The sequence below is a fragment of the Haliotis asinina genome, chromosome 7 (genome assembly GCF_037392515.1).
Source record: "Haliotis asinina isolate JCU_RB_2024 chromosome 7, JCU_Hal_asi_v2, whole genome shotgun sequence".
In the NCBI taxonomy this organism is placed as follows: Eukaryota; Metazoa; Mollusca; class Gastropoda; order Lepetellida; family Haliotidae; genus Haliotis; species Haliotis asinina.
Window position 1 is genome coordinate 44554790 of NC_090286.1, and position 12969 is coordinate 44567758.

At 41.0% G+C, this 12969-nt stretch overlaps 2 protein-coding genes across 2 annotated transcripts; both read left to right on the plus strand.

The window, feature by feature from the left end:
• Positions 1 to 1663: 1663 nt before the first annotated feature.
• LOC137291640 (kynurenine/alpha-aminoadipate aminotransferase, mitochondrial-like) lies at positions 1664 to 12685 on the plus strand. The gene is made up of 12 exons (XM_067823052.1): positions 1664 to 1707; positions 3810 to 3907; positions 5534 to 5633; positions 6462 to 6530; positions 7555 to 7687; positions 8032 to 8106; positions 8768 to 9025; positions 9676 to 9758; positions 10254 to 10350; positions 11448 to 11574; positions 12002 to 12204; positions 12309 to 12685. The coding sequence occupies exons 7-12, from the start codon at positions 8933 to 8935 to the stop codon at positions 12357 to 12359; spliced, it is 654 nt and encodes a 217-aa protein (XP_067679153.1). The 5' UTR covers positions 1664 to 1707; positions 3810 to 3907; positions 5534 to 5633; positions 6462 to 6530; positions 7555 to 7687; positions 8032 to 8106; positions 8768 to 8932; the 3' UTR covers positions 12360 to 12685.
• Positions 5572 to 8872, plus strand: LOC137292020 (kynurenine/alpha-aminoadipate aminotransferase, mitochondrial-like). Its single transcript, XM_067823573.1, has 5 exons — positions 5572 to 5633; positions 6462 to 6530; positions 7555 to 7687; positions 8032 to 8106; positions 8768 to 8872. The coding sequence occupies exons 1-5, from the start codon at positions 5572 to 5574 to the stop codon at positions 8870 to 8872; spliced, it is 444 nt and encodes a 147-aa protein (XP_067679674.1).
• Positions 12686 to 12969: the final 284 nt, after the last annotated feature.

Genomic DNA, 12969 nt, shown 5'->3' on the forward strand with positions numbered 1-12969 from the left:
TCTATATAATGATTGCGATCAAAAACATTCACCCAACCATTCAAGTTTCTCTTCACTTCACAATATTCGAACCAAAACGATGACTGAAAATTAAAATTGCTACATTAGACGCATCACTCATTTTTGTCTGATACCATTCCCTAATGGTACATCTGACAGGATTCGCGCACATTTCGGGACACCTGATGTCACTATTCATTTATTCATGAACACATGGTATGGCTGCTTGGTATGTTGTTTTACGCCGCACGCAGCAGTATTCCAGTTATATGACGGCGGTCTGTAAACCGAGTTAGGACCATAGAATCCAATAACTGGGATACGCTGACATGTGTCAACCAATTGCAAGTCAGCGCGTCTGGCCTCCCGATCGCATTAGTGGCCTCTTACGACAAGTATGGGTCGCAACTCTAACCTTGATCACAACAAGTACAGTAAAAACATTAAAACGCTGAATACGAACTAAGGTGTTTAACTAAATGTTTTTCTTGTTTTTCTTTCGTGGCCACTTTTTGTTTTATTTTAATGCATGTCACGAACTATTCGTAACACGAAGGGCACTTACTGGTCTTTTGAGTTATTTATGGTGAGTGAATTTAGTTTTGCACCGCTTTTGGCAATATCTCAGAAATATCAAGGCGGGGTACACCAGAAATGAACTTCACACATTGTACCCATGTGGGAAATCGAACCCTGTTCTTCACCGTGACGAGCGAACGCTTTAACCACTTGGCTGTCCCGCTGCCCCGAGTTCCTTGTAACTGTAGTTTCCTGTCTATCGGGCACAAGGTCAATAGCCATGCTATCGCATTTCGAGATTCGTAACGCGTGATGATCACCCCACTTGTCAATTAAGATTACATCCAGGTAAGTCATTAAAAACGTAACCAACAACGTCGTTCAGGATGGCAACTTAACCTTGAGTCAAGGGCCTCCTTTCACAAAGCACTGAGGTGAATGGGAGTTAAGGTTAACCTTTATAAAGTTTGCTTCGTGAAAGGGCCCCCAGGCATTGATTTTCGAAGCTCACCCGGCGCTCAGTTAAGCGTAAGTTAATGTTAACTTATGACACTTACGACCATCGTAGCGATAAGAGAGCTTCGACAATCCAAGCCCTGGTCGTAATTTAAATTCGTGTGCTGAGAGCGGGGGCTTGAATGCCATATGGACTCCCCATTTCCCTCCAAAGGGGATATACTCAATATATATTATGGCGTGGGTCTTGTTATAATGCTTCATTGAAACATATTCTTTATGATACTACGGCGACCTGTAAATTATAGAGTCTGGTCCATACAATTTAATGACAGTGACGTTCACTTTTTTTAACTTACATATGCTTTATTTCACTAGTGTCGAGATGTGAGTTTTGTGCTTAATCAGTGTGGGTGGGGTAGCCTAGTGGTTCAACCATTTACTCGTCACGCCGAAGACCCGGGTTCGATTGCCGACATGGGTACAATGTCTGATGACCATTTTTGGTGTCCCTTGTTGTGATACTGAGGGAATATTACTTACTCGGTGTGATTTATCAGCTTTTTACCAACGATTATTAAAATCCTCAGACGTAATAATTTTGAAGTCGAATTTTACGTCTGGCTAATTGGATACAATACGGTATGTTTGTCATCCATGTGAATATATGTATAAAGGAACAGACTTCATTCGCAAGCACACTCAGTAAGACACTATGGCAGAATTACACAGGTATGTAGTTACTCTCAGTTCAAATCATGATCACTCTGATTTGTATATTTTATGTATACTGTAAAGGGATATGAGGACACATTGTAAAGGTATTTTTATGAATGCTCGAAACAAAGATTATTTCTTTGCTAGTCATATATGCCGACTGCTAGGGTTGAGAAGCGTGCGTATGTTTGTGATAAGGTCAAGAGGTCATATCGCCTTATCGAACGAAGAACATGGCTGTCAAATGCCGACCTCATGATCACAAGATGTGTGACATTCGAAAGGTTGGGCGTCAAGAACTTTGTAATTGACCAGATATCGAAATGAACTTACCAATTGTGCTCTTTGTGATCTAGAAACCTAGACAAGATTCGCGAAGTACATCGTCCCATCAATCCCCGGCAATATATTCACATACGTGCATGTTTTCAGGATTTTCAGTTATCAAAAGTTGACTCATAGTTCAACTTCAATCCTTGCATTGATTTCACACAAAACATTATTGGTGCTTCCTCTTCACGAGACCCGTGAAGGTCCGGGGTAGGATAAGCTTTCAGCAACGAATGCTTGCCAAAAAAGGCAACTATGCCTGTCGTAAGAAGCGACTAACGGGATCGGGTGGTCAGGCTAGCTGACTTGGTTGACACATGTCATCGGTTCCCAGTTGCGCTCCTGTCGTTGATCACTGGCCATGGATTGTCTGGTTAAGACCTGATTTATCTACAGACCGCCGCCATATAACTGGAATATTGCTGAGTACTGCGAAAACTAAACTCACTCACTCACTCCTCCTTGCGAAAACACAAGCATACAATTTCAAACATGGCATAAAAACTGAAGGGTTATTTGTTTCTCTAGTACAGAGACTAGTATAGAGACTAGGAAGTGTTTATTTAAACGTCAGTGTCGTCACATAATTCCTTTTCGCATCTTTGGTCGTCACTAACTAATGTTTATAGTAAGGGGCGATTAACAGGAATGGGTGGTCAATCTCTTTAACATGGTGTCATGTGGTCCTGTGCACAGAGCTCAGGTCACGAATCAGTTGAAGTTAAGCAATGTCGAGCTCCGGCAGTCTTTGTATGGTTGACCGTGTTTGGCATCTTGACTCCTGAGAGTGTCTAGAAGGTCATTCCAGTTCAAAACACCAAGCACGTGTGATACATGTGGTTTCACCTTAGGCAAGTGAATTTCTTCAAAAGTGTTCACCCTGTAGAAAATGGGTACCAGGCGGAATAAAATCATGTGGCTATATAACTTTCAAGAGCGTAACAGGCAGCCCGGGTTATCCCGGATGATAAGAATCAGATTCGAACTAAGCCTTTGGGTGTTTGGAAACCGTGCCATGGAAGATGACTTTTTATGTCTTACGAGATTATTATGGGTCACATTTCGTATCATAAATGTTTAGTGCTATTAGTATCTTAGCGGCAGGGCTTTAAGGTCTAGAGTTACCTCTCTTTGAGAATGTTTTGACTCAGGTAAAGACGAGGCAACGAGAAGGTTCTTAGTTAATGGCGATGGTCGTATCGTGCTCGAATGTTCAGTGAGTTTGTATATATAGGCTGGTTATTGTGTTGGACACAGACACGGGCACAAACACAGATAACTGGAGTACATAAATCAGCCTGTCAGTGTCGCTGCGTTATATTCAGTATTACTGGGGGTTTTTCACTCTCAAACAACACTTTGGTGAGTTGATATTATATTTGCGACCCATTACTTAGTTTTGACTCATTTGCATTGTACATGAAACCTCTGTTGCGAATCATTGTATCTTGCTCTTTGCCCAATACATAAATATTGAATATTTTAGACTTGTCAGTGATATACTTTGCTGGTTCTGGTTTCTTATATCTTGTTTCACGGCAAAATTGTAACCGTAACAATGTCCTAGCGTAGATAGATGCTGATGCTGTTGATCACTGTTTTGTTAGGCCCAGACTATTATTTACTGATATATTGCTGAGTGCAGCGTAAAACCAAAGTCACTGTTTTACTCGTATGACACAAGTGGTATTGATGCTGATCACATGTGGGATCTTTAGCAAGGAATTGTTCAATAACACAAAGGTCGAAGCTGAAGCTGTGAGCCGTGGTTTTTTTCCGAATTACAGCTCCCGATCGAGTGGCACACAGCGTATCGAAGACTATGGCCGGTTCATAAGTAGAACTGCCAAGCGAATGCAACCAGCACCTGCTTTAAGATATGACGGTCTGTATTGGGCATTACATATGCGAACGTAACTCCGACATTTGTCTGTGACAGATTTTGAAGATGGTCTTTGGTACATACCTCTGTGCCTCTCTTGAAGCACACTTTCAGAAAAGCAAATCAAAGATCTCTTAATTTACGTAATTTGATGTGACGTCAGATAAATGTTCCGCTATCTTTGACACGGTGTCCCTAGAATCACATCACTCAAACTCAAGAACTTATTTGCAATTCTATGCTCGTAATTATCCTGTTACTGCTATGCATTTTTCGAGATTTTCCCGGGTTTTTTATTATTACTTTTTTAGTTCTCCATTCATTTTTTCATTTTAATTTCGGCACGCCAGGGTTTTACATACAGTAACGTATAAAGCAAAACGTTGTATATGGTCACAGTCGCGTACAAGTTTATGCATTTCATACGATGTACTAATGGACAGGCATCTTTATACATCAATATTCAAAGCTCAATATTAAGCTCAATATTAGTTATTACAATTCATACAAGTTAGCTATACTGATGGACAGAGTATACTGTTTGCTTTAATAAAGAACAAGTTGACATATGTTGTTGGCAAGTTATAATCCCACGGGTAAACTGCAGTATTATTGTAGTTGTACGTAGACCTGTTATAATGCTCTTACAATACAGAGGAAGAAGACATTCACGAGCAATAAAAATTCCAGTGCGCGGTAGTAATACGTGCGCCATTGCGTGGTGCATTCGTGGTACTGTATACATGTATGTACAAAGAGAAGATCAGTCACATTGCAAAAATGATCATACATGACAAGTAATGGTGATAGATAATCATTGGTTTCAAACGTTTATATAGCAATGATTATCTGCAGAATTTATGCTACTTTCTAAGTGCAAAAAATGGTCACCTCATAAGTCAAAATGGCGGATGGTGTACCAATGTTTATAAACAAGTAATGCAATAATAATGTTAGAGAATACATGATAGAAAGCACATTATAGTGAATATCAAGTTATAATAATACTGTTAATAACAATATTAGTGACAAAAATACATTATGTATATATCATACGTTCAGTTAATGGTAGCTGGCATTTCTATATTTATCAAAGGTTGCCATTTCCTACTGAAAGTGTTGGCTTTCAGACTAGTATTTGCAAATGCATTTTTCAATATTCGTTGTATCCTTCGCCGTTTTAAAAACGTATCACAAAGCTGTTTTGAGTAATGCTGTTATTGGGAGTGAATGTTTTGTTTGCAATCAGAATCAAATCATTTGTAATATATAGCATCTGAGTAGTACAAAAAAGACAACCTACTTTTCACATCGACTAGCGCATCTTCTGTTCACACATTCTGCTACCTGCCTTCAGAAACTATTAACGTGTACGTGTACATGATGAATATCATCATTTGGTACTTGACAAAAACAGCATGTAAATTTATTTGTGTCTATATATTTCACTTTTAGGAGTTCTTTTCATGGGTTTTTTGCTCATCGTAAGACCTATATTGAAAATGACATAATCCACTGTCTTTGGTACAGCTTCTCATTTCTCATATATTTCTATTTCTATATATATTTCTCTATACATTATATATATAAACGTGTACGTGTCATATATATAACGAGTTTCCGATTCAGCATATCAGAGAAAAATACCAGCAGCCAGTCAAGTTCCTATGAGTGGCGGCCTGCCAAATAGCCTACAGTTCCCTGTAATCGAGGCTGCGTACACACTAAGGTAACCACACACATACGCACTGTGCTACTGTTTTCACAAATTGGTAGGGCGGTGGGGTAATCTAGTGTTTAAAGCATTCGCGCCTCAAACCGAAGGCAAGGGTTCGATTCTCCACTTGGGTACAGTGTGTGAAGCCCATTTCTGGCGTCCCTTGCCGTGGTATTACTTTTACGTAAAACCATAATCAGCAAACTGGTAAAAAGAATTTCAGTGTCTGTTGAATGTATGCAAGCCTTTATGTCGATGTACATAAAACAAGCTGTAGATCTGAGTAGGGTGTCGTTGTACTATTAGACCTTTGCGTAACTGTAATCGTACCTCCTATGCCTTAATGTAGATTTCAAACAGGCTTTGTCAAGACGTCCTCGATATCTCCAGCATATACGTTCCGATAGATCTCCACTATACCCTGGATGCATCTTCGGTCCGATGACTTTATTACCTCCCTTGGCTGACATCCAGTGGGGTTTCTTGGAAGTTGAGCGGACCAATCACAACTCATCTTTGCTTCTTAAATCATCTAAACGATGAAGCAGGCAACGTAGATCCTGCAGCGGCTCAGCTGATTGGCTACTGTGAGAATGCGGAGCCAACCAAGGGAGGTAATAAATTCATCGAGCCGTAGATGCATATAGGATATTGTGGAGGTTTAAGGGGTACGTGAGACATCGAGGATGCAGCTACAATTGCTTTTGCACAAAGGCACCCTGCTCTTTACACCCAAAGCACAATTCTGGTCATTTTATGCAAAATGTGTTTTTGTCTATCGCGTAACAAATTAATGGGATATTCTGCCACAATAAAACGATATGTATGTGTACGTTGCAGCGATGGTTCACATGTTCAAATTGATCCTGATGAGATGAAAACCTGTCTACAGTACACAGAATCAGTCGGGTTGGTATTCCGATTGTCACATTCTTCTCCTAGGGATTAAACTTCCACAAAGTATAAATGTGACACTTTGTTATGTTTTCGTTTTGTTGTCATCATTCTCATTTTTTAAAGCATGCTCCGTTTCACAAAGCTATCGTAGAGACTGTCATAACGTACATTCTTTAACATAATGCTACGATCACTTTTTGAAGCGGAGGCCAAGGCCTAGATTTTCAAAGCTGTCTTAGCGCTAAGAGAGCCTCGAAAATCTAGGCCTAGGGTCCCATATCAAAAAGCGATCGTAGCACTTAGGGCATCGGAACTTTAAAATGGACTATGCTACGATCGCTTTAAGTGACATGGATTTACATTGACTTACGACTATCTTAGCGCTAAGAGAGATTCGAAAATCTAGGCCTAGAGTCCCATATCAAAAAGCGATCGTAGCGCTTAGGGCATCGGAACTTTAAAATGGACTATGCTACGATCGCTTTGCCAAAATGGGGCCCAGGAGTTATATATATTATTGTTTTATAAAATGCATGGAAATATGCATGCCCAATCATATTCATATCTGAGATATTCGCAAAGTTCATCATTAAAGTTTGTCTTATATGATTTTATGTAATATTTGATAGAGCATTTTATATTCATTGCCTTTAAAACATTTTTGTGATTTTATAGAGTCACAATACAATTTGTGAAAAGGTTTCGATTTTCAACTTCACATTCTGCTTCCACTGCGATGCCAGCAGCTGGATCTCGGGCGGTGTGGTAGCCTACTGATTAAAGAGCTTTCTCTTCACGCGGATGACCGGGTTCGATTCCCAATATGGGTACAATGTGTGAAACCTGAAGTCTGGTGTCCCCCGTCGTGATGTTTCTAAAAGCGACGTAAAATTCAACTCAGTCACTCACCAATGTGAATCTAGCAACACTCCTTCGGAACAGTCTAACAAAGAAATGCATGGAAGATCTACATTCTGTAAATAATAATGCATTTATGAACAACTAAGGCTATGAAACAATACACAACTTGTTTCAGGTTATCCAGGATACGGGGGTGGTTGGAAGGGCTGTACAGGCGTGTTCACAACCCTCCCACAATGGACAGCAAGGACTTGCCTTCCTCCCTCGCTCTACTGATGACAAACGGTGGGAGATGGGGCGCCACCAAGGTAAATGAGTGATTGAGTTTAGCTTTACGCCACACACAGCAACATTCCAGCTTATGGCAGCGGTCTATAAGTAATCGAATCTGTACCAGATAATGCAGTGATCAACAACATGACCATCAATCTGCGCAATGGGATACGTTGACATGTGTCAACCAAATCAGCGAGTCTGATCCCGACCCTTTTAGTCGTGTCTTACGACAGCATGGGCTACTGAAGATCAATTGTAAGTCACATCGTTTTTTGATTTTAAATCGAAATATATAGTTCAAGTGGAAATCGAACATGTCACATCACTTTCAGTTGTTAAAAATGAGAAAATTAAGTTTCAAAATTCAAATTTTCAGCTTCTGAATATTCTTCATGAAGACGGGGACAGCTTCCTCTCTGAAGAAGTTATCTACCAAACCCTCATTCCTAATGTAAGCCGCATTTGACTACATTCGATTCGTCGAACTTTGATCTTTCTAACGGACAGTTCTCTCGCAGTTTAAAGTTTCACCCCAGCGTTTCTTTTTAACTCATAGTTTTGCGTTTGTGTCGACCAAATGGTTAAATGGTATATATGTAAGCCCCTTTACCAGACACAAGGTCGTCACAACTGGTTCATAATGTGTGAGCGCGTGCGTTGAGGTTTACGCAGCGCTCAGCAATATTCTAGCTGTATGGCAGCGTCTGTAAGTAATTGCGTCTGGGCCAGACAATCCAGTGAGCAACAGCATGAGCAGGTTCATACAGTGACGACAATCATCCTTTGACAACTGTGTGACATATTGGTGGCGTAGTCATAATGACAATTCCCTCCGGCATTGTTGATGCATGCGTTTTTCTATACCCCCCTAAATTGCAAGTTAATTGTTACCAAATGTGAATGTTTTGTTTTTGTTATGGGTCTTTTTTACCATTTTAATAGCGCTTTCATATTTTCGTAGGCATTGTTGGGGCTTAATTAATGCTAATACCATACTTATATGTCTTTGAGAAAAAACGAGCATCGCAACAGAAGAAATCACCCCTTCTTTCGTGGGTGACAGAAGAGGTCTCGTATTAAGACGATATCCGATACCCTTCTATATATTTCAGTTCCTGTGCCGGAATATTAAGGGTGCCACGGTGAGAAGTGATAACGGAGGGATGGACCCAATGCACCTGCGTCAGGTTATGTCCCAGTGGGACGAGAAGAGATAAGGAAAGCGCCCGCATCTGCTGTACATCAACCCTTCTTGTTGCAATCCCACCGGTACAGTTATGACGGAACAAAGGAAGAGGGACATCTACAACATTGCTCGAGAATTTGACATTCTCATCTTGGAAGATGATCCGTACTATTTCCTGCAGAGCGTGAGTGTTGAGTGTTTTAACTGTTCACTAGGTTGTTATACATAATACTAACATTTAAAAACAAAATATGCGAAGGAAATGTGTTTTCATTTTTTTAAATGCGAAGGAAAATAGACGTTTCCGAATAAAAACAAATATGGCAGCTCCTTACACTGTGACTGTGGACTGGTGGCAGATGCTCAAAAGCCGACTCTACCATATATAACATATCTATATCTCTCAGAAGGGAAATACAGATAAACAATTTGATTGAAACATATATACCCACCTTATTGATACGTATAACTGAATCAGATAAGAATCATTTCATAATGAGTGATGCAGCGAAAGAGAGAGAGAGAGAGAGCGAGTTGAGTAAGAGAGAGTTGATAGGTACGATTTATGAGTGCATGCTACAGAAATACATATTGCTTAATTGGCAACCAATACTGCCAGGCTGGGTCTGGTATTCCGTTAAAGGCGTTCCGAAACAGACGTATCTCCTACTTTATTCTGGAGTCAAGTATAGGGCGTCAAGTATTAGGCGTCAAGTATCAACCAGTTGGAGAGGTGTAGATACTCGTCAGTGATTGATTGTTGTGGCAGACTGTGTTTGTTTGTTCATGGTGTCGGTTATAGCAGTACAATGTTTGAAAACACTTTCCTTGCAGACACTGGTCCCAAGTCTCTTGTCCATGGATACGGATGGACGTGTAATTAGAACAGATTCGTTTTCGAAGACGTTATCCCCAGGGTAAACGGTTGCCGTCAGTTTGAAAATAGACGGAAAGTGAATAATTGTGTTTTGTGCAGAATAACATCACAGATGGCAACATCACACGCATCAAATAACAGGAATTATGTTTTCTCGTAGCATGTTCAAAGCATGTTCCTAGTATAACTATTGAGTAAACGTTGTTTTCGGTTAGCAAATGATGTCCTTGTATTTGTTATTAGTTGTTAGTTATCAAAAGCTTAAAGGGTTCTACTTGTTGATAATACTGGGGCGGAGGGTAGTCTTGTGGTTAAAGCGTTCGCTCGACTCGCAGAAGGCCCGGGTTCGATTCCCGCATGGTCAAATGTGTGAAGCTCATTTCTGGTGTCCGTCGTCATGATATTGCTGACATGTTGCTGAAAACGGCTAAAACCAAACTCACTCAATTATAACACTGCCTCCAAAACAAACAAATGATGATGATCATGCAAGTAAACAAAAACTGACACCAGCAGGTGTATGATTTATTGAAAGGTGTCGTCTTGGATTCACGTTTGGACCTAAGCAGATAGTGGACAAACTGGCGCATAACCAGCACCTTGAATCTGGTGGACCAAGCGCGATATCGCAGGTGAGGGGCTCTCTAGTTGTTGTTCAAGGCATTAAAAATATTTCGATTGCGACAAGGATGTTTAGTAGAGTAATCACAATATGGTAGCTTAGTAGAAGGCGTCTGGCTGTGTTTAATGCAGTGTTGATTATGTATTCCTGTTATGTCACTGGGTGTCATTTCAATGTGGAAGGAAGACCGGTCCTGGGAAATGTTTCAGAAGAGAACTACTTAGGTGAAATCCACGGAAACATAATCGGGGTGAATCGGGATGCAAATCCTCCATCAAAGTTCACTTCTGGATGGTCAAAAGGCCGCAACCGCGGCTGACGGCACATCATGCCATACTGACGTGTTTGTTGCTTAACGCCGCACTGAACGATTTTCCAGCTACATCGTGATAGCCTGCAAATAATCGAGTCTGGACCAGAAAATCCAGTGATAATCAGCATGAGTATGTGTCTAGGAGGTTGGGGGACGATGTCAGGCTTCATCCCAGCCAGCGAGCCTGACCAAACGATCCCGTTAGCCGTGCTCTTGGTTGCTTTTGATTGCTTTCTTTGTTCATGATACTGAGAACTGGATTGTCTGGTCCAGACACGACTGTTCACTTGTTGTGGTCGTATGAGAGGGATAATTCTCCGGGTATCAGCTAACAAACAAACGTATGTCTGTGATCGGTTCATATACACTAGCATAAGTGGATCGGCGGACTAGTTAAGTGGTTGAAGCGTTCGCATGATTCGCTGAAGACCCGGTGTTCCCTTCCCCACTTTGGTACAATGTTTGAAGACCATTTCTGGTGACAACCGCCGTGTTATTGCTGGAATACTGCTAAAAGCAGCTTAGAATCATACCCACTCACATTCTCGCGCCAAATGTGCATTGTAAAAATACTTTCTGAAGTGAATATATACAAACAATCATAGGTTTCCGTGTTAGTTTTAACAGGTGGATATTCAAGTTAATTAATGTTCTGATAACGTAGTGAAATGTCATGGCAATGGAAATGACCAGCAACCCACGGGACATCCCAATGATTAAATGTCCTCCGTTCACAGACAGATGCTACACTACCCATTTTGGAATTTTATGTTGAATTTATCTTTAATCCACAGATGCTGATCTACAAAGTCGTGGAGGCCTGGGGCTACGATAAATACCTGGACCACTTAGCGAAGATAGCAAGCTTCTATAAGCAGAGGAGTGATGTGCTTGTATCATACATGGACAAGTATCTGACAGGTACAGCGTCACCTCCGGGAAACTCTCTTAGAGAGGAGCACATTAACAGGACGAAAAGATATCAACAACCTCAGTGAGTCCTGGCAGCCCCTTTCTCCTTCCGGAACCACTCTGTCCTATGTGTGGAACATATCTGACATCAAGAATGGGATGTAGCCTAAAGTATTCCAGTTACAGCAAGTACAGAGTGTTCACGTTGTTTATAACACTGATGACCGTTTGGTGGTTCTGAATTTCAAATCTCACTGAGGCTCCTTTTCAATTAAAGGGGAATTTCTACACGTGTGTGTGTGTGTGTGTGTGTGTGTGTGAGTGTGTGTGTTCTTTTTTTCAGGGAATAATCTTTGAATTCCCATTTGGTATTCACTGTCGTGACAGAAGTAGAAATGTTGCAAACGCCCTCACTCACTTCAACTTTTGAATCCAGGTCTGTGTGAGTGGACTCGGGCGACCGGGGGCATGTTCCAGTGGGTGACATTACTGGGCGTGGACAAGTCCGAGCCAGTCGTGGACAGACTGATGAAGAGTGGGGTGTTCGTCATGGACGGGTTCATCTTCTCAGTGGAGCGAACATCACGACCGAACATCCGGCTGAGCTTCGCATGTGTGTCGGATGATCAAATGGCAAAGGTGGGTGCGTGGGGACATATTCGGCAGTGATGGAACACTTTGTTACGAATTTCCTCTGGTTTGTTTGATATTAACGTGATCTATATTTTGAAATATACTTCCAGGCAGTCTCAACACTAGCTGATGTTCTGAAGGAAATTAGGGGAATCGAGTGAAATCAAGTGAAACCAGATGAAAACCATCCAAACAAAACCACAAGATATGAATGTCAGAACAGATGATTTTTTGTGAATATGAGGACATTATGTAGTATAAGTTCAAGAGTCAGTGATTTTGAACATCCATATGTCCGGTCCTTTTATCAGGGAGACTATATACAGATGTAGATTATCCCTGCTTTATCAACAAACCCTTGGATTGTGAAGAGATTATTAAATATCATTATGCCCTGACGAACTAATTTTCCAGTCGTCCACGTGTATGATATAAATTTGCAATCTTGTGTAATTAAAATATTTCGAATAAACTCTGGTTACAGTAAGCGAGGCATTTCCTCTTAAGGGGTATCGTGTTTAAGTGTCGCCACAATTCTCTCACACGACAACGTCCTGTAAACAAGACTCACGTTCTGGTGGTTCCACAGGCATGTGTGGGGGACACACGGGATGACGAGAAGACCCAACGAATTACGTGTGTGTGCGTGCGTGCGTGCGTTCTGATACGTGTGTACATTAACCAACAAGAGTTGCTTCCCCTGTGTCATCTGACATACATGCGTGTATAGCTCGGTTAAAGTCACCCAATGTATTTGAAGAGATGCAAATC

Bases quoted from the DNA above. Each gene is read 5' to 3' on its own strand.
- LOC137292020 (XM_067823573.1), top strand. From the start codon at position 5,572: ATGAGTGGCGGCCTGCCAAATAGCCTACAGTTCCCTGTAATCGAGGCT. The intron at 5,634-6,461 runs GTAACCACACAC...TGTACGTTGCAG, and splicing joins GAGGCTGCGTACACACTAAG to CGATGGTTCACATGTTCAAA. The intron at 7,688-8,031 runs GTAAATGAGTGA...TCAAATTTTCAG, and splicing joins GGAGATGGGGCGCCACCAAG to CTTCTGAATATTCTTCATGA.
- LOC137291640 (XM_067823052.1), top strand. From the start codon at position 8,933: ATGACGGAACAAAGGAAGAGGGACATCTACAACATTGCTCGAGAATTT. The intron at 9,759-10,253 runs GTAAACGGTTGC...ATTTATTGAAAG, and splicing joins TCGAAGACGTTATCCCCAGG to GTGTCGTCTTGGATTCACGT. The intron at 11,575-12,001 runs GTACAGCGTCAC...TTTTGAATCCAG, and splicing joins CATGGACAAGTATCTGACAG to GTCTGTGTGAGTGGACTCGG.